This window comes from Narcine bancroftii, chromosome 5 (assembly GCF_036971445.1).
Source record: "Narcine bancroftii isolate sNarBan1 chromosome 5, sNarBan1.hap1, whole genome shotgun sequence".
In the NCBI taxonomy this organism is placed as follows: Eukaryota; Metazoa; Chordata; class Chondrichthyes; order Torpediniformes; family Narcinidae; genus Narcine; species Narcine bancroftii.
This window is the reverse complement of record NC_091473.1, coordinates 121,737,891-121,757,918: the sequence shown is the minus strand read 5'-3', so window position 1 is coordinate 121,757,918 and position 20,028 is coordinate 121,737,891. Positions and strand designations below refer to the sequence as shown.

The 20,028-nt window shown below is 42.8% G+C and overlaps 1 protein-coding gene across 6 annotated transcripts in view; it reads left to right on the top strand.

Annotated features, from left to right (window-relative positions):
- The window catches only part of LOC138763933 (MAP kinase-interacting serine/threonine-protein kinase 1-like), a 70,296-nt gene extending 65,990 nt beyond the window's left edge, over nt 1-4,306 (top strand). For 5 of the 6 annotated variants that reach the window (XM_069938942.1, XM_069938946.1, XM_069938947.1 and 2 more), the window contains 2 exons: nt 2,397-2,472; nt 3,563-3,886. In XM_069938942.1, coding sequence (XP_069795043.1) covers nt 2,397-2,437 — 41 coding nt within the window. In that variant the 3' untranslated portion in view covers nt 2,438-2,472; nt 3,563-3,886. Of the gene's footprint in view, nt 1-2,396; nt 2,473-3,562; nt 3,887-3,980 lie in introns of those variants that run through there. The other variant, XM_069938941.1, reaches the window with a different exon arrangement.
- The last annotated feature ends 15,722 nt before the right edge of the window (nt 4,307-20,028 follow it).

Here is a 20,028-nt window from a genome sequence, read left to right as displayed (position 1 = left end):
AAATTACCAGGCCCAGCAGTAGAGGTGACTGCTGGCCATGGAGTTGTCAGCCACTGTTTTTTCCTCAAAATTCATCTCTTGGGTATTCAACTTCTTGTCGATTCCAGTGTAGAGATTTCAGAGGTGCATAGATACCCCAATATGTCATGTGTTCTTTCACCTGCAAATGGTTCTCATATTCAAACATATGGCCATAGGTCACTCACATTGGATTTCAGTCTCAATAAACTTTTTTAATGGGTTTTCACAGTTGCAAATGTGGCAAATTCAATTTTTGGAGTGGATTTCTTGTCACATTTTTCTTTGATTGTGGATTTGAAAAATTGCTGTGTTATGGACTGCAGCTCTTGTATGCAAGTGAGTTGCATCTGTCCTCCCTCCAATGTCGTCAGCCACCTGATAAGCCTTCAACCTGGTTCCTACCCTTTCCAAGCATTGCTCAATTGTTTCCCTCACCTAGTGATCCCATAGTATTGTCACACAGACGTTAAACATACAGTAAGCCACAATATAGAGACTCAGGGTCCTCTGGTGGTAGTGCGGGCTCGTAAATTACCCCTGAACCATCTTAAAAATTGCAAAATTGGAATTTGACCACATGCAAGAGGTGGATATAGTCCACAGATCTGACAGCTGCTGGGCTTCACTGTTGCATATGGTTAAAAATAAAATCCTAGGGATTGGCGTCCTTGTGCTAATTATCACGCCCTGAACAATTCTACCATGCCTGACCAATTTATAAGACTTTCCAGCAAACCTCCATGGTAAACATGTATTTGCGAAAATAGATCTAGTACATGCTTACTATCAGATTCCAATTGAGCCTTCTGATGTCGTGAAGACGCCAGTAATTACCCCTTTTGACACGTTTAAGTTTCTGCAAGTGCCATTCGGTCTATGGAATGCACAGCAAATATTCCAGTAGTTTATGAATCTCTCGCCAACCTCCATTTTGTGTTTGTTTACATCGACAATATTCTGGTTGCAAGTGTGAATGAAGAGGAGCACAATTGCCATCTTATCTCATTGTTTTAGAGGCTTGATGATTTTGACATTGTGATCAATCCCAGTAAATGCATTTTTGGCACTGCTAATCTTATATTTTTGGGACATAGAATTATGCAACACAGTATTTGGCTTGAGGAATTGAAAGTGTGAGAGATTTGAAGATTTCCTACTATGGCAGAGTATATAGATATGTTTTGGGGAGATAAATTGGGAAATGTTTGTTAGAGTAGGTCACATACAAACACTTTAAAATAGATCTTATTTGAAAAACTGGAACTCTGCCTCATGATGGATATATCAGGTCCTCAGAGCTTTTGCAAGAGCTTTGAAGAGTGCTGAAGAGACTTCACTGATGGATTGTTGTTTACAAAAGGCAACAGATGAAAGAGTTTGTTGGAGCTGCATATTGTCTAGAAGAGAGCTTGCTGTTGTAAGAGGGTCATGTGGTTTTGCAAGCAGACAGGTTTTCTCTCAGAGAGAGAGAGAGAGAGACAGACAGACGGACACACACACACACATCAGTTCTGCAGTGTTACAGGCATGAGACAGCAGCTGGGACTGGAACAGGACAAGCTTGCAAGCATGTACAATGCCCCATTTTGGAAGACAGCCTGGTCAAAGCCCTTGTTGTTCATCCAAGAGGAGAGGCTGTATAATGTTTCACTTGGAATAAGAAACAAGAAGGAACTCTGTGGTGACCTGAAAGAAAGAGGTTATCATCTGGAGTAAGACACTGAAGTGGCTGATGGAAGTAAAAGTAACAACAAATCTCTCTGAAAACTGACAAGAACCTTCCTGAGCAGTAACCATTTACTGCAAGCACCAAAGCCTGGTGAACTTTATAAATGTTAAATTCTGTCCACAGTAAAAGAATTGTCTGCAACCAGTGAACTTGGAGGAATGAGAAGTGAGATTGGACTGTGAACTAAATAATTTTTCTGAACTTGCACACGTGCGCTTAGAATTAGAAGGGGGTTAAGTTAGGTTAAGTGAGTCAATAGAGATAAGTTAAAGTTTGATTTTGTTTTCATGTTTAAAGGTAATTAAAAGCAACTTTTGTTTAAGTAACCATTTGTCTTGGTGAATATCTATTGCTGCTGGGTTTTGGGGTCCTCTGGGCTCATAACACTACAGCCGTTAAGTGTGGCCAGTTGCGATGTTTTTGAGACATGATTTTTTTTCATCGATTCCTGCCAAATGCTGCAGCATCTCTATTAACCCCCCCCCCCTTACTGAATTACTAAAAGGATCTGATAAGTCAGTGTCCAAAAGACTATTATTTTTGGGAGATGATGCTCTGCATGCTTTCAGCGATGTGAAGACTGCGCTTGGGAATGCCATGAGTCTTGTACATCTAAAGCCCGACACCTTGCTCTGTCTTACCACAGATGCATCTATCAGTGCTGAGGGAGCAGTGTTGGAACAATGAGTCCATGGATAAATGGAACCTGCCATTTTTTTCAGGTAAGCTGTCACTGGTGGGGTGGGGTGGGGGGTGCTGTCATGGTTGTGTACTTGCCTTCATCAGGAGTGATGCCGGCCGCTGCTGATGACATAGTGGGTAATAGCGGGCCTGCGTGGGTGAGTGAAGTGTCAGTATATGAGTGTTGAATCTCAGATGTAAGAGGAGGAGAGTGAAAATGTGAAGATCACCTATGTGGCAGTGAGCCAATGAGAAGGTCAGAGGAGTTTAGCTGGGTGGTGTTTGCGGAGTTGAAGAATGCAATGTTGTGTCCAATGAATAATAAAAGAAAGTCGACTTCATGGTATACTGAAAGAAATGAGTGAGTGTATTCTTTATTTGTTTGTAAGCTGAGGTAAATCAGTGCCATTACATATTCATAAGTTTGAAGTCTTTTGTGTCTTACCTAATATGCCGATTCAGAAAGGATTGGATGAGTTAATTCTTAAAGTTAGAGTGGAGCTTGTACATTGTAACTGCAGGCTGGTGTGAAATACATACTTGCATAATTGTTTATCTTCACATTTAATTAAAAACTATGCAGGTTAAAATATCGAATGATTTGCTTACAATATAATAGCTTTTCTTTTCTGTGAGCCATTGGAAAAGTTATAGAGATAGTACAGAGATCTAGTGAGACATTAATTTATGTAGGTGTGTAATTTTGCTCTCCATTCCCAAAAGAATATATAGGCCTTTTTAGTGCTATGTAGATTTGTGAAGTTGATTTTCATAATGAAGGATTGACCTGTGAAAATAGAGTGAACAGATTATCCTATTTACACACAGGATTTGGAAGAATAGAAGGTAGTCTCAGTTAAGACATATTAGATTATAAAAGGGATTGGGATACTGAGAGGCAGTGTATTCCAGAATAAGAACCCAGAACAAAGGTGCACAATCTCAGACTAACATCAATGGTTGTGAATCATTTAAAATTCTCTACCTCATGGAGATGTGAATCCTCAATCATTTCAAGGCTGAGATCAATAGAATTTTGGACTAGGGAATCAGTTATGGAGAACAAGTAGCAAAGTTGAAGTACACAATGTTATTGAATGGAGAACAAATTACTTCTATTTGTGTTCTCAGGAAATCCTCAAACCTTTCTTTCATCCAATGCCTTGTGAAATCAATAACAGCATGGCTGAATTCAGAATTTGGGAAGTGTAAGCCAATTTTGTGGCAATCCCAACACACTTGATCAGTCTGCTGAAGAGCAGACATTCTTTTTAATAAAATATTTGTAGGCCTTTGTACATTGTACAAATATCAAATTGCAGGGAATTCAATTACATATTTTAGCCCTTACAATTAACGACAACCATTTGTATGGCTTGGCTTGTTGAGACTAAAGGCATTTAGCATCTTTGTATAAATGTATAATCAAATATGCTTTTCTAATGTAATATAAATTGAGGTAAATGTTTTAAAAATAAAGACATTCATCAAATGGTTTAATGAGTTCTCATTCCTACATTTGGTTATTTTCTTCTTTAAACCCTAATAGATGTGGGACGGATGACCTTTTGTGTTTATATCTGCATTGATGTCCAATGGGTGTGATTCTTCTAGTTCAGGTAGTGCAAGAGAAATAGAGTTCAATGAGTTGGAGCACCACCTTAATTAACACTGATGAATTTGTCAGCTCTGGAATTACTACATTGCTTCTGTGTGCAAGATGACTCACTGCATGAACCAATAGCACCAAAACTCAAAGTGAGAAGTGAGAATGGGAGCAGGTAAAAGACAGATGGAAACCGTGGAACTGGAACTAGGTGGGGGGGTTACTTACAATTGGAGAATTCAGAGAGTTCATTTATCTTTACAAATCCTATTTTAGAGTGCTTTGCATTGTCCTCCATAGTGCTGTTTATAAAGTGCTCCTGACTGCTAGGCACTCTAGAAAAAAAATCATGAGGTTATATGATAGTTTGAGAAGGAAATTAGTTGGGCAGAGAAAAGGACCCGTTAAGAGATTCAGAAACTGGCCCATTGATTTGTCATTCTTCTTTGGCCACTGTCGTAAATTGATTCAGATTATTTACACCCTTACTAATCCAATATTAGAAATAAATACAAAAAATTAGGTAAAATCTTCATCTTGATTGCATTAATATGACCTACTAATGATAATGGGGACTATATAAAAAGGGATTGTTTCACATGATCAATCAATGGAAAAAAATTAACTTGTCTAAATCTTTACATTTTTTAAAAAGAATTTTAACACCTAGATTAGTAAAATAATCCCTAACAATATTTTATGGTATATGCTCATAAATGAAATATAAATTGAGGTAAATAATTTAAAAATAAAGACATTCATCCCCTAATTATTCGGTGGAAGTAATTCAGTCTTGTGAAGATTTAATTTATAGCCAGAAATAAAACTAAATTGCAACAGAGGTAACATAGAAGGAATAGATTTCTCAGGGTCTTAAACATATAACAAATCATCCACATATAAAGATACTTTATGAATACTATCTCCCTTAATATTAGAATCTCAAAATAAAAAAATTAATTCAGCAGTAAGGGGCTAAGAGGGTGGCCCTGTCTAGTTCCGTGCTGGAACCTAAACATGGAGGATCTTTGATTGTTTGTAATGTTACGAAGTTGAGAGGACCCCAATACCAGCAGCAATAGATATGCACCACAACACAGTTACTTAAACAAAAGTAGTTTTTAATTATATTTGAACAAGAAAACAGAATTAATCTTTAACTTATTACTTAACCTACCTAACTACTTAACCCCCACCCATACTAAGTGCAGGTGTGTGTAATGTATATTTAAGATTAGAAAAGTTCTTTGGATCACAGTCCAATCTCACTGGTTGCAGGCACCTACTGTGCACAGAAGTTAGCATTAACAAAGTTCACCAGTCTTTGGTGCTTAACAGGCAAATGGTTACCACTCAGGAAGGTTCCGCCTGGTTTTCAGAGAGAGATTCCTTTTCCAGGACATTCGCAACTGATTCCTTCTCAATCAGTCTTGCTGATGAAACGTGTCCACTTCAGGGTCCTCCAGATGATCCTCTTTCTTTCAGGTCACCTTTCACACGGCTAGTCTTCTCCTTTGACCAGGCAGCCTTCCAAAGTTTGCCAGCTTGTCCTTATGTAATGGATTTCTGTCTCTCTGTTTCACACCATCCATCTCTGAGAGTAAAACTCTTCTGTTTCGGCCTGCAAAGATCACATGCTCTCCCAGGCAAGCTGCTGTCGATACTTTGTTGCATCTTGCAAAAAAATACTCTGCAAAAGCCCTCCAAATATTCTGTGTTTTAAAATGTGTGTGTGCAAGCTGCTCTAACAATTCCTCCCAAACCACCTCTAAATACTCTTGCACAGTAACAACAGATGCAAAAGGAGCATGATAGATCAATTTAATCCAAAAAATAAAACCAGGGCCAAAATTAAATTTCTCTGAAACCTCAAGCAGATAAGAACTTTTCACCCTGTCAAATGCTTTCTCAACATGCACTGAGATAGCATATTCCGGAATCTTAGCTGAGGGAGGATACATTATATTCATTAATCTGCTAATGTAAATAACAATTTTTAAATAGCCCGGTCTGATCATTAGAAATGATGCAGGGAAGAATATTTTCCAACCTACTAGCTAAAATTTTAGAAAGAAATTTAGAACCACATGGAATAGTGATAATGGTCTATAAGAAGCATAATTAGTAGAGTCTTTATCCTTTTTAAGAATTAAAGAAATTGCTGCCTTGTAAAAAGTCTAAGACAAGGTTCTCAAAGAAATGGAATTCTTGTATTTATTTCAAGCCATTCCAATTTTTATCCCCAAATGATATTAATGATTCCAATATATCTTCCTATAGTTGGCAGAATAAAAACGCTAGGCTAAATAATATTATTTACAGAAGTTGAAAAAGGATGGGGGATTGGCATTACCCAACCTTAGATTTTACTATTCGGCAATTAAGATTCACTATATCATATTCTGGATTTATTATTCTGAAAAACTTGAACGTCTGCCATGGTTAAATCTGGAATTGAAATTGGTGGAAATTTTTTTGATAATTTCCCTATTGGGAGCTGCCCTTTTGCACTTTTAAACTGATAACTAATCTTATAACCAAGCACACATTACAGATATGTTTTCAGTTCCGGAGGTTGTTTTTTTTATTTTAAAAGATTTCACTTTATCTGGTTTTATTTTATCTAACTTTTTCAGCTATCTATGAATGGCTGAGCTTTTTCTTTTTGGAAGGTTAAGGGTATCATATGTTCAGGATTTGTTCATGGAAGGTTATCTTGTGTTCTTTGAACAACTTTCAAACAAATATGGTCTGCCTAATTCACTTTTGTTTAGATATTTTCAAATTAGACATTTTTTTTGAATGCTATCTTACCTAAATTTCCCCTGCTGTATCAGTCAGATATGGTTGATGTTCTTTTTTGTTTGAACCCCTCTCAGAAGGGTTTAATAGCAATTATATGTTATTAAACTTGTGACCAGTCTCGATTGATAAATTTAAAAAGGTGTGGGAGCAGGTGCTCCAAAAGTCTTTTCCTATAGAGATGTGGGAAAAGATTCTTAAACTAGTTATTAACTCATCAATGTGTGCTTAACACTCCCTATTCAATTTAAGGTTGTACATAAGGTCCAATTTTTGTTAAGCTGTCTAGAGATAAGTTTGACCATATTTTTCTTAATTTTAATCCAATCTGTGATAGATGTAATTCGAAAATGTCTTAATTGACCTATATGTTTTGATCCTGTCCGGTTTTGGAAAGATACTGGAAAGATATCTTCAGTACTCTTTTAGTAATTCTTGCAATTGATTTATCCCGTAAGTGCTTTTTTTTGGAGTATTAGGAGCAGATGTACATCATTGTTCGGCTTCTGATCATCAGATGATCGCTTTTACCACCCTGATGGTTAGGAGAGCAATTCTTCTTAAATGGAAGGACCCCACTCCACCTACTATAGTTCACTGGTTTTCTCAAACCATGGCGTGTTTGAATTTAAAGAAAATTAGAAGCGCAACATTTAAAACCTCTGTTAAATTTGAAGAAACTTGGCACCCATTCATACAATGTTTTTACATGATATAATTTTTATAACTTTTTTTTCTGATTTATTGTCCCTGATATCATTAAGTTTCTCTTTTGGATGAGGGCCAGGCTTCTTATGTTTGATGGAAGCTGATCCAAGGCTTTCCAGTTTTTTTTTTCTTTTAGATTAGTATAAAGGGTTTTACTATGAAGTGATTTTTTTTTCTTTGAGTTTGGGGAGATACTGTTATTATTTACTGATTGTTGTATATATGTGATCTTTTCAATCATGTATCCTTTTTAATTCTGCATTGTCTATTGCATGTTTTATATTAAAATCAATAAAAAGATTGAAAAAGAGGAGTAATCAAATATTTATTAAGATGTGATAAACTCTACCTTGAGTCGTTGAGATTAAGAAACTGCAGCTCTTTCTCAGGTTGACAGGTTATGATTTATGGGCTACAATGGGGATTGGTATTTGGTCTCCAATGTTACACCTCATCAACAGCAACTGAAAGGCACATAATTAGATGGGTTAAGCTTAACTCAAAATTTATGAACATGTCAATAATATAATTGTCTCAAACATAAGCCTTTATGGCAACTGTATACTAAAAATGGATATTTATAGTTTGTATGTGGGAAAAAATACTCAGTCTAAGCCCAAATGCCCCAAAATAAAACCCCAAGTCAGTCTTATCAAGTAAGTCAGTCAAAAGAACAGTCCACAGAATCTGGTCTCCAGGCTTTAATGTCTTAGTTCAGTTGTGCACAGGTCTTTGAGTTGACCATGGAGAGAGAGAACTTGTCACTGAGCAGACGTATAACCTTGGCAGGTGAATACAGGAGACTTACCTTAATTTCTCATGTTATAACGACCACCTTCAGTTTTCTCACAAGGGAGTTTCTCACAGTGACCTAGACACTAGCATGAAAAGCCCTCTTTGGGGTTGCACCAGGTGACCCTCTGTTACACAAAATCTTCTCTTCCAAAACCCTGCCTTGGGTTATACAAGTAGCTTTTGTCACACAAAGTCCTCTTCTCGAAAAGGGACTGGAGAAGAACAGTCGGACATGCACTCTGGAATCAGAGTGTAAAATCTGTCCGAACAGCAGCACTGGCACCCGTGAACAGAGCAGCTCAGCCTCCTGCCTTTTCACAAGAGTGGACAGGTGAACACCCAGACAATTCATTCCTCAGCACGCTGGACGATTTGTAACTGCCGCAGCGCTTGTCTTCAGCACTCCTGATTGGAGGAGAGGGGTGAACAGCAGCAGGCGTGCTCTCAGCAAGCCCGCTGACTTCAACACGCAGCTTTCACGCTCCACACAGCTGTTCACTCTCCCAGCTCACTGCTCTGGCGCTCCACACAGCATGCACTCCTTTATCCCGCTGCACAGTCCGTCACTGTCCCTGATCAGAAATAACATCAGTTATTCCAAATGCACAATTTGCCCGAGAAGCCCTGATCTAATATTTCCAAGTTTACTGATGATACGAACCTTGGTAGGATTGTGAGTCGGGAGGAGATTTCAAGGGGAGTCAACTTGGTTTTGGTTCAATAAGGGCCCCAGTAAATACTTAATTTACCACTAAAAACATTGCAAGAATTCATTAACTCAATTAATTGAAGTGTATTAATCCCTTGCAATATCAAATCAATGATAAAGGTTCTAAGGTTACCACTCTGTCTTATTTCCCATTTCAGTTTGTATAGTTTAATCCATTCCATAATTCTCAATTAACTAGAAAAATACTTTATAATTTAGTAGAGCATTGAAGGATGCGTGCCTTGCCATTTACTGCTGACAAAAGCATCAGCTGACCTCTGTTCGAGAATGCTTTGAACAAGCTCAATCATCTTTTTAAAATTCAAAGTTGAAACTATGCATTTAAAAAAAAAGCTGATCAAAAGACAGTATTAGATGAAGCCATGTATTTGCATAGTGTCTTGTTTTTGAAGTTACAGATCTCTTTAAGCAAATATGATGTGACAAAGTGTGTGCCTGATTAGAAACAATTGCATCATTTTTAATATTACGGTTTGAACAGTTCCATTAGGGTTTGATTCCTTGCCACAGAGCTGAAACTGCCCAAATTAACAAACATCATCTACCATGACAGTAATTAAAATGAACTATCCCTCCTTGCTTTCTTTTCTGTTGCCATTGTGACTTCCCTTCATTCTAATCTTGATATTTTTATCTAAAGATTTCCATTTTTCCCCTGAATAATACACTCTGAAGAACTCAAGAATCTATTCTTAGCACTGCGTTAGATATCTTGTATATGTACATGTACACATGATTCTTCTGTAGACTCAACTTTCATAGATTCATTTTTGTGCTTCCACCTCTTCTCCAACACAGTCTTTGGATTAGTTTGTGACTTGTTCAGTATCCATGCTGAATGAGCTGAATTTCTTTCGATTAAACATTGGGATAACCAAAGCCAATCATAGAATTCTAGACATCTATGGTGCAGAAGGATGAATTCAGCACACTATCCATAGCAGGCAAAACCAGACTTCAGGTTAATTTTACTTCCTGGTTCCCGGAAGTATGGTTCCATGTGTTCACTCAAGCACATTTTAAAGTGGTGTGGATATTTACCTCCATCATCCTTTTGGGAAGCAAGTCCCAGAACTGCCCCTACCCACTCCACCAACTCATTAAGTGAAGTATTTCTATTTTAGCTCGCACCAATCCTATCAATTAATTTATAACCTACAGTTACTGAAATCTTTGCAAATGGGTGCTTTCATTGTTCCCAGTCTCAACCTCTCATGATTGATGAAACTCAGATAAACCTCTGCTCAATTACTATCCCCCCCCCCCAGAGCAAACTATCCCTGCCTTTTCTCACTCTTCTTGTAACTAAATATCTCCAACCCTGTCAAATCTCGTAAGGTTTTTTCCCTATCACATCCATACATTAATATGATCACCAGAATCGTACACAGTACCCTGGCCAAGCTGTTTTATACAGTTCTCGCATGAAATACCTTTTCTTGTATTACATACCTCAGTAGCCTGTAAGTCTTGGTAACTAGCATATGCACCAGTCTCTCTGCTATCAATATTTGTGCTGCAGGAGCCCTTTGTTCCTGGCCTTGCATGAGTTCCACTGCGACCTGGGCGTCACTCGCTTATACCATTTTATCAAGTCCCGAAATCTCCCATACACTGTCAGGAACGTCAGGACTATGACTGAGACGTGCCAGGTCTATGCGGAATGCAAGCCCCCGACCCTAGACAACTGTGGGACATCCAAGAACACTCCGGCCTGCTGTGCCTTTCCCAGCCCGGGCTCCCCGGACTCACTCCAACATGGAGGACAAACCCATGCCCCCCACCCATCCAATGCCTCAAACACACTTCAACTCCGGCTGCTCCGGCCACCCCACCGTGCTGCTGGACTGACTCCCGCTCCTGCCCCCCTGACTAGCCCCCGCTTACCCTTGCCTATCTTTGACCAGGAGCCAACCCTGTAACAGTTGCAGAGACTCCGCCGGACTGTCTAAACTTGTAAATAATGTACATATGTTTGGAGCTTTGTAGAATATGGAATGTAATCTTTCCCCCCCCCCACCCAACCCCGTGATAATTTTAAAGAAGGGGATGAATGTGGTGATACACCACTAGCCTACTGCAGGGGGCAACCTGTGTACCTGCAGGAAGAGCACTGGAGGACAAGGCAACATCTGGTCGTCTGTCAATCAGCTGACCTGAATGGACTACCTCCCACCCGGTCGGCTGCCAATCACCCTCCGGGATATAAGCTACATCCAACCCCTGGAGGTCATTCTCAGAGCCAGCACAGCTACTCTCACAGCCAGCTCTGTGGAAGTTTGTGTGGAATAAAGCCTGTTGAACAGACTTTGTGCTTTGTGTCTGCTTTTCTGTGATATAGCGCATCACACAATTTAAACAGTAGTGGTCCTACCACTGACCCTTACAGTACACCACTGGTAACTGGTAGCTAACCAGAATAGGATCCCTTTATTTCCACTCTGGTTTCCCACTGATTAGCCATGTTAGTATTTTTCCTGTAATTCCATGAGCTCTCATTTTGTGAAACACCCTCTTGTGAGGCACCTCATCGAAGGCCTTCTGGAAGTCTATGTGTCTTTGCCTAGCCTGCTTGTGGTTTCCTGAAAAAGTTGCAGTAGGTTTGTCAGGCAAGAGTTTCCCCTGAGGGAGCCCTGCTGACTTTGGTCGAGCTTGTCATTCCTTCAAGCTGATTTTCCTACTCAGACCCATTCCTCTGCCTTTTAATTTTTTTTAAAATTTAGACATATAACATGTTTACAGGCCATCCAGTACTCCATAAACTTATCCTTGACGATCGACTCTAAAGGCAGACTAGCTCAGAATGTGGATTGGCATGTAGAGTTGTGACATTGTGGCCATGAGTGAAACATGGTGGCAGGTGTTTAAGGTGGGGGGAGGGCAAGGATGAAAGGGGGAGAAGTGGCTTTGCTCGTCAGGGAAAATATCATAGCTGAGCTCGGACAAAACAGACCAGAGGGACTTTTCTACTGGGTGGAGCTGAGGAATGGGATGTTTCTGCTCCGTTAATGGTTATATGGTATGAGGTTGTATTATTGACCATCCAATAGTCAGCGAGAATTGGAGAAGCAAATCTGCAGACAGCTGCAGGAAACATAAAGTTGTGATTGTATGCAAGATTTTTACTTTCCATGTATTGATTTGGACTCTCATATTGTAAAAGGCTTAGTTTGTCACATATGTTCAGCGAAGTTTTCTAAATCAATATATTGAAGTAGTACAGCGCAATCAATGACCATTTGCAGACACGAAGCAAGCAGTCAAAAGCTTTATTAATCAGAAGACTCAGACATGCCTCTAGATGCTGCTGGCTCATGTCCAAGGCAGGTATGAGGAAGGAGACTAGGGGTCTCGGCCTTTATTAGGGGATCTTATGGAGAGGGGCTACAGGTACAGAAGGTGGGCCAGCCTGCCCAGCCCAGTGAAGACATGCCGCAGTATCGTGTTCCACCACATTCACTCCTATTCTTTGAATGAAGTCCAGTGGGGTGATGCGGGGCAATTTCCATCAGCATGGGTCTTGTAGTCCATACAGTTCAAAGGTTCAGCTGGTCTGGTGATTTTATTTAATGCTGAGATCTCCGAAGTACTGCTGACTGTATTGTTGGTTCCAGTGGAACAGTGGCTTGTTTGCTCGGCTAGGTGTTGGGGGGTTGAACAGTGTCTGTGTGTACCAAGTCTGTATGAGGTGAGGAATTTGTTTGTAACAATTAGGGGGGGAACACTCAGAGGCTGTGTTGGAGATGGGATCCCTACTTTGGTTGACAGGGTGATCCCTGGGGCCAACTGGTCGTTGCCCGTCGATATCGGGTGCATCTCTTATGCTGGGGCCCTTACTTGTGCCAGGTACTGGATGGACACTATATCATACCGTCCATCCGGGTACCTTATCAGTGCATTTGGGGGTTCACATGCTGGAGGTGCACTTCCTCGTCCAGTGGATCTGCCTTGTGCGTTCTGACATGATTCCAAAGAAGCACAGGCCCTGAGGTCATCAGCCAGACCAGCAGCATGGTTCCTGATGCCGATCTGCACGAGGGAAGGAGAACAATTTTTCATGTGCATTGGATTAATTGCAGTGCAAAGTAGGGTCCTGGTGGCATGCAGCACTTCTGGAAGGACCTCATGCCATTGGGATTTGGCCATTCCTTTTGACTTGAGGACCAAAAAGACTGCCTTCCAGATTGTACCATTCTCCCTCTCCACCTGCCTGTTCCTGTGGGGATTGTAGCTGGTGGTTCTGCTCCTAGCTATGCCCCTGGAAAGGAAGTATTGTCACAAGTCTTCATTCTGAAGGCAGATTCCCGGTTGCTTTGAACAGAACTGGAGTTTCCGAACAGGGTAAATACTGTGCGGAGTGCTTTAAAGACTGTGGATGTGGTCATGTCGGGGCAGGGGATGGCAAATGGGAAATCTGAGTTCTCGTCCACGATGCTCAGGAAGTAGATGTTCTGATTTGTGGATGGGAGGGGACCCTTGAAGTCCACACTGAGACATTTGAAGGGGTGAGTGCCTTGATGGGTTGGGCTCTTTCTGGTCTATAAAATTGTGGCTTGCATTCCGCACAGATCAGACAATTGCGAGTCAACTCCCTGACTTCCTCTTCTAATAGAGGAGGTTACGAGCCCTCACAAAATGGTAGAGCCTTCTAACCCTGGCAGAGGGTATCATTGAGGGCATGGAGGTGATCAAATTGCACCCTAGCGCAGGTTCACATGAACAGGGCATCGGTGGCTCATTGAGCTTGCCCGTTCAGTACAAGATCTCATAATTGTAGGTGGACAGCTCAATTCTCCACCTCATGATCTTGTCATTTTAAATTTTATCCCACTGTTTATTGTTAAACATAAAAGTGACGGCTCTCTGGACCGTCAGCAGGGTGAATGGTCTGCTGACCAAGTAGTGCCTCCAGTGGCACACGATCTTCACTATAGCTTGTGCCTCCTTCTCGATGGTGGAGTGCCTACGTTCAGGGCCTTGGAGGGTGTGGGGAAAAAAATGGCACTGGCCTTCCTGCTTGGTAGAGTGTGGCAGCCAGGGCGAAGTCAAGGCGTCATTTTTCATTTGGAATGGATCCATCAATAGCATGCATCCCCGCCTTAGCAATCTCGTCCTTGATTCCCTCAAAAGCCTCATGGGGCTTTGCTGATGGGGAAAAGGTAGTAGTTTTCACTAGGGGTTGGACCTTGTCTGCATAGTAGGGATTCATTGGACATAATACGAGAAGATCCCCAGGCAACTTTTTAAAGCTTTGAGGTTCTATGGCAGAGGTAATTTCAGAAGGAGCCACATGCAGTCAGGGGCGATGACGCCATGCTCCACCACGTACCCCAGGATTGCCAGCCTCCTGGAACAGGTTATTACTGGTAATGGGGGTGTGGGGCCCGTAAAACTGCATCAGCACACTCTTAAACAGGCACAGGAAATCCAGCCCCAGTATGATGGATGCACAGAGGTGGGGCATCATCAGCAGTCTGAAGTTCTTATACTTTGTATCTCCTACAGTTAGGCTCATGGTACAGCTCCCATGAATTTCTGCAGAAAAGGATTTAGAGGCTAGTGCTACTTTATACTTGGCTGGGACATGGTCAGGGAATAATGTTCAGCGTGCCCAGGTGTATGAAGCTCTCGGTGCTTCCCATGTCAAACAGGCAGCCAATGGTGTGGCTGTTTACCTCGATGTCCATCATCGATTGCCCCAGCTGGTGTGGTCTACTCTGGAAGCTAATGTTAGCTCACTGGTCGGAATTGCTGCTGCTATGACGTTGTTTCGGCTGCCTCCTGGGAGATTGTGAAGATGGGCATCCCTATGGTTTGCATGTGGTAGAGACCGAAATTGAAGCCAGACGTGGCATTCCTCCATATGTCGTCAGTTCTCAGCAACCAAAAATTATGACGGAAGTGGGTTGGCCCAAGATGGCAATGCGGGTCACAGTCTGCTCGCGGCACAGCTAGAATAGGGCTTAGAGTGACATAGGGCTTAGTGTGCTTTCCTCTGGCAATTCGAGCAAGTCACACTATACACAGACAGTACTTTCATGGGTGTTTGCTTTGGCCACAATAGTTGCACCTTATGCTAAGCGGTGCCATCTGACAGGGAAAGCTGCCCATTCTCCCCACCTGGTGGCCGCATGGCCTGCTGAGTAGGCCTCCGGATTCTTTTGAGCAGCCTCCAGCACTCGGGCCATCTACACCACTTCCTGTAGGGACCAATCGCCTTTCTCCAGGAGTCATTCATATATTTGATGGGAGCAGAATCCAACGACTAGCATGTCATGGATGAGCTCCTCCTGGTAGGTCGCTGCAGTCAGGTCCTGGCACCCGCAGTCTTGCCCTTGTTCCCACATGGCCCTCATAAAATCATCGACCAACTCACCCAAGCCCTGGCATTGAGACCCCAGCTGGAACCTTCCTCAGTGCTCTGTATTACTGTCAGAGTAGGCCCATTGTCTTTTTGTACCCAGTGCAGTCATGAATTATTTGGTACACTTGGTAACCCATAGCTGCGAAGAGCAGGTCGTGCCGATCACAATCGGCTGTGATTTCATGGTGCCTTCAAACAGAGTAGCCACATATTACACTTTACAGAGGCCTCCGGTTCCTTTGGATCGATCTCCAGCTTCTCCAGTCGGATTGCCATCTTGGGCCAACCCACTTCCGTCATAATTTCTGGTTGCTGAAAACTTCTGTTCAAGTGGCATAATCAATGACCGCTCGTAGACTTGAAGCAGGCAGTCAAAGGCTTTATTAATCAGAAGACCCAGACATGCCTCTACATGTTGCTGCTCACATCCAAGGCAGGTATGAGGGAGGAGACTAGGGCTCTCAGCCTTTATTAGGGGATTTTATGGGGAGGAGCTACAGGTACAGCAGATGGGCCAGCCTGCCCAGCCCAGTGAGGACATGCCCGGACAAGCCCACAGTACTGTGTTCCACTACAAGTAGCAACTGGAGAGGGTGCAATACTGGATCTTCTATTGGAGAACAAGACAGGGCAGGTGATAAGGAACACTGATCTAGTGTTGCAGTGATCTAATGTCATTAGTTACAAGGTAATTGTGGATAAGGATAGGTTTGGCCCTCTGGTTAAGATTCTAAATTGAGAAAGTGTCGTGGGGTCACTATGGTTATAGCTCAAGGTTGAAAGAAGACACACACCAAGGGAGCGTCATCGACACTGGCTTTATTGGACTGCAGCTTTGCCTTTTATAGGCAGCCGGCCATGTCACCACTGGGGCGTGGCTTGAGCGAGGCTGGCTGCCGATTGGCTGTCCTGGATGCGCTTGTCCGGATTGGACCCGATGTGATCCGCTGGCGGTGATTGGTTGATTTGACCTCTATTCCTGCGGTCTATGGGAGCGGACATCCCATGTGCTGTCTACTCGATCGTCATGTTTGACAGCTGTTTGAACTGTCTTTTGGTGGCCAACCCCTGCACTGTGGGGTTGGGTGAGTAACTGGCTGGTTAACATCCAAATACTGTTGTGCCTGATGACACGGTATTGCCCTGCATAAAGCTGTTGAAGAAGTGGATGGTGGGCCCTGCATCCGACGAATAAGTAGTGACAGTCTGTAAAGTTCTTTGAGACAAATGTGCTGGTTTGCCCATGAGCTCTGGGTTTAACCGGGCTAGTGTGCCCAGGCGTTCACACAGTCAAGACAATATAGCTGCTGGGTGTTCCCCCAAGTCCTTGGAAGCTGCCACAATTTTGCACAGGATGACAAGGAGCATGCCATAGACCAACTCGGCAGAAGTTAACTCAAGGTCCTCTTTTAGGGCAGTGCACATGCCTAGCAGGAACCAAGGGAGTTCGTCAGTTCAGTTAGTCTGCCCATCTGAGTTGTCCTCAGGTGCCCATGGAACCTCTCCATCTGCCAGTTGGCCTGTGGGTGGTATGCTGTGGTGTAGTGGAGTTGAGTCCCCAGGGCATTTGCTAAGGCAGTCCACTGGGTGGAAGTGAATTGGGCTCCCTGACAGATGTTGAGTGTTCGGGGACCCCAAATCATTCCACCCAGGTGTTCAGTAATGCAAGTGCACATATCCCCATAGAGATTTCAGGTAGCAGCACCACATCTGGCCATCTAGTCATTCGGTCGACCATGGTCAACAGATAACGTGCACCTCTGGATATAGGTAGGGGCCCCATAATGTCTATGTGCATGTGGCTGAAATGGGAGCATGCTGGTTTGAAGGGGCTTTAACAAAGGACTCTACATCACCTTTGTTGACCTCACCAAAGCCTTCGACACCGTGAGCAGGAAAGGGCTTTGGCAAACACTAGAGCGCATCGGATGTCCCCCAAAGTTCCTCAACATGATTATCCAACTGCACGAAAACCAATAAGGTCGGGTCAGATACAGCAATGAGCTCTCTGAACCCTTCTCCATTAACAATGGCGTGAAGCAAGGCTGTGTTCTCGCACCAACCCTCTTTTCAATCTTCTTCAGCATGATGCTGAACCAAGCCATGAAAGACCTCAACAATGAAGACGCTGTTTACATCCGGTACCGCATGGATGGCAGTCTCTTCAATCTGAGGCGCCTGCAACCTCACACCAAGACACAAGAGCAACTTGTCCGTGAACTACTCTTTGCAGACGATGCCGCTTTAGTTGCCCATTCAGAGCCAGCTCTTCAGCGCTTGACGTCCTGTTTTGCGGAAACTGCCAAAATGTTTGGCCTGGAAGTCAGCCTGAAGCAAACTGAGGTCCTCCATCAGCCAGCTCCCCACCATGACTACCAGCCCCCCCACATCTCCATCGGGCACACAAAACTCAAAACGGTCAACCAGTTTACCTATCTCGGCTGCACCATTTCATCAGATGCAAGGATCGACAATGAGATAGACAACAGACTCGCCAAGGCAAATAGCGCCTTTGGAACACTACACAAAAGTGTCTCGAAAAACAACCAACTGAAAAACCTCACAAAGATAAGCGTATACAGAGCCGTGGTCATACCCACACTCCTGTTCGGCTCCGAATCATGGGTCCTCTACCGGCATCACCTACGGCTCCTAGAATGCTTCCACCAGCGTTGTCTCCGCTCCATCCTCAACATTCATTGGAGCGCTTTCATCCCTAACGTCGAAGTACTCGAGATGGCAGAGGTCGACAGCATCGAGTCCACGCTGCTGAAGATCCAGCTGCGCTGGGTGGGTCATGTCTCCAGATTGGAGGACCATCGCCTTCCCAAGATCGTGTTATATGGCGAGCTCTCCACTGGCCACCGTGACAGAGGTGCACCAAAGAAAAGGTACAAGGACTGCCTAAAGAAATCTCTTGGTGCCTGCCACATTGACCACCACCAGTGGGCTGATATCGCCTCAAATCGTGCATCTTGGCGCCTCACAGTTTGGCGGGCAGCAACCTCCTTTGAAGAAGACCGCAGAGCCCACCTCACTGACAAAAGGCAAAGGAGGAAAAACCCAACACCCAACCCCAACCAACCAATTTTCCCCTGCAACCGCTGCAACCGTGTCTGCTTGTCCCGCATCGGACTTGTCAGCCACAAACGAGCCTGCAGCTGACGTGGACATTTACCCACTCCTTAAATCTTCGTCCGCGAAGCCAAGCCAAAGAAAAAAGAAAAATGTGGGTCTGGACCTTGGATGCCTAGCACTGAGTACATGTTTTGGCCCACTGAGTGACCACTGTATGGAGGCTCTGGTAAAAACAAGCTTGAAGGCCTTGTGTCTTAATGCAAGGAATATTCTTAATAAGGTGGATGATTTGAATGTGCAGATAGCTGTAAATGACTATGATATATTTGGGATCAGAGACATGGCTTCAAGGGGACCAAGGCTGGGAGCTTAACATTCATGGATTTTCAATATTCAGGAGAGACAGACAGAAAGGAAAAGGAGGTAGGGTAGCATTGTTGGTTAGAGAGGAGTTAAAAGCAATAGAAAGGAAGGATGTTAGGTTGAAAAATGTGGAATCATTATGGGTAGAGCTGCAAAATGCAAGGGGGCAGAAGACGTTACTGGGAGTTGTATATAGACCACCTAACAGTAGTAGAGAGGTTGGGGATGGCATTATACAGGAAATTGGAAATGTGTGCAACAAAAGGCAAGGCAGTTATAATGGGTGACTTTAATCTCCATAAAGACTGGATGAATCAAATTGGTAAGAGTACTGATGAGGATGATTTCTTAGAAGGTATACGGGATAATTTTCTAACCCAGTATGTTGAAGAACCAATGACGGAACAGGCCATTCTAGACTGGGTTCTGAGTAATGAGGAAGGGTTAGTTAACAATCTTGTTGTGCGAAGCCCTTTGGGCAAGAGTGACCACAATATGGTGGAATTTTACATTAGGATGGAAAGTGACAGGGTTAATTCTGTAACTCAGGTTCTGAACTTAAAGAAGGGTGACTTTGAGGGTATGAGACACAAATTGATTAAATTAGATTGGCAAATGTTACTTAAAGGATTAACGGTAGAAAGGCAATGGCAAGCATTTAAGGATCACCTGGATGAAATACAACGTTTGTTCATCCCGGTTTGGAAAAGAATAACTCAAGGAGGATAGTACATCCTTGGATAACAAGGGAAATCAGGGAGAGCATCAAGTGTAAAGAGGAAGCGTGTAGACTAGCCAGGAAAGACAGAATACCAGAGGATTGGGAGAAATTCAGAGTTCTGCAGAGGAAGACAAAGGGATTAATTAGGAAAGGCAAAAGAGATTATGAGAGATAGTTGGCAGTGAACATAAAAAATGACTGCAAAAGTTTTTATAGATATGCAAAGAGAAAGAGAAGAGTAAAGACAAATGTGGTTCCCTTGCAGTCAGAAACAGGTGAATTGGTAATGGGGAACAAGGACATGGCAGACCAATTAAATAACTTTGGTCTTCACTAGGGAAAAAATGAATAATCTTCAGGAAATAATAGGGGACCATGGGGCTAATGTGATGGAAGGACTGGGGAAAATAAGTGTAAGTTATGAGGTTGT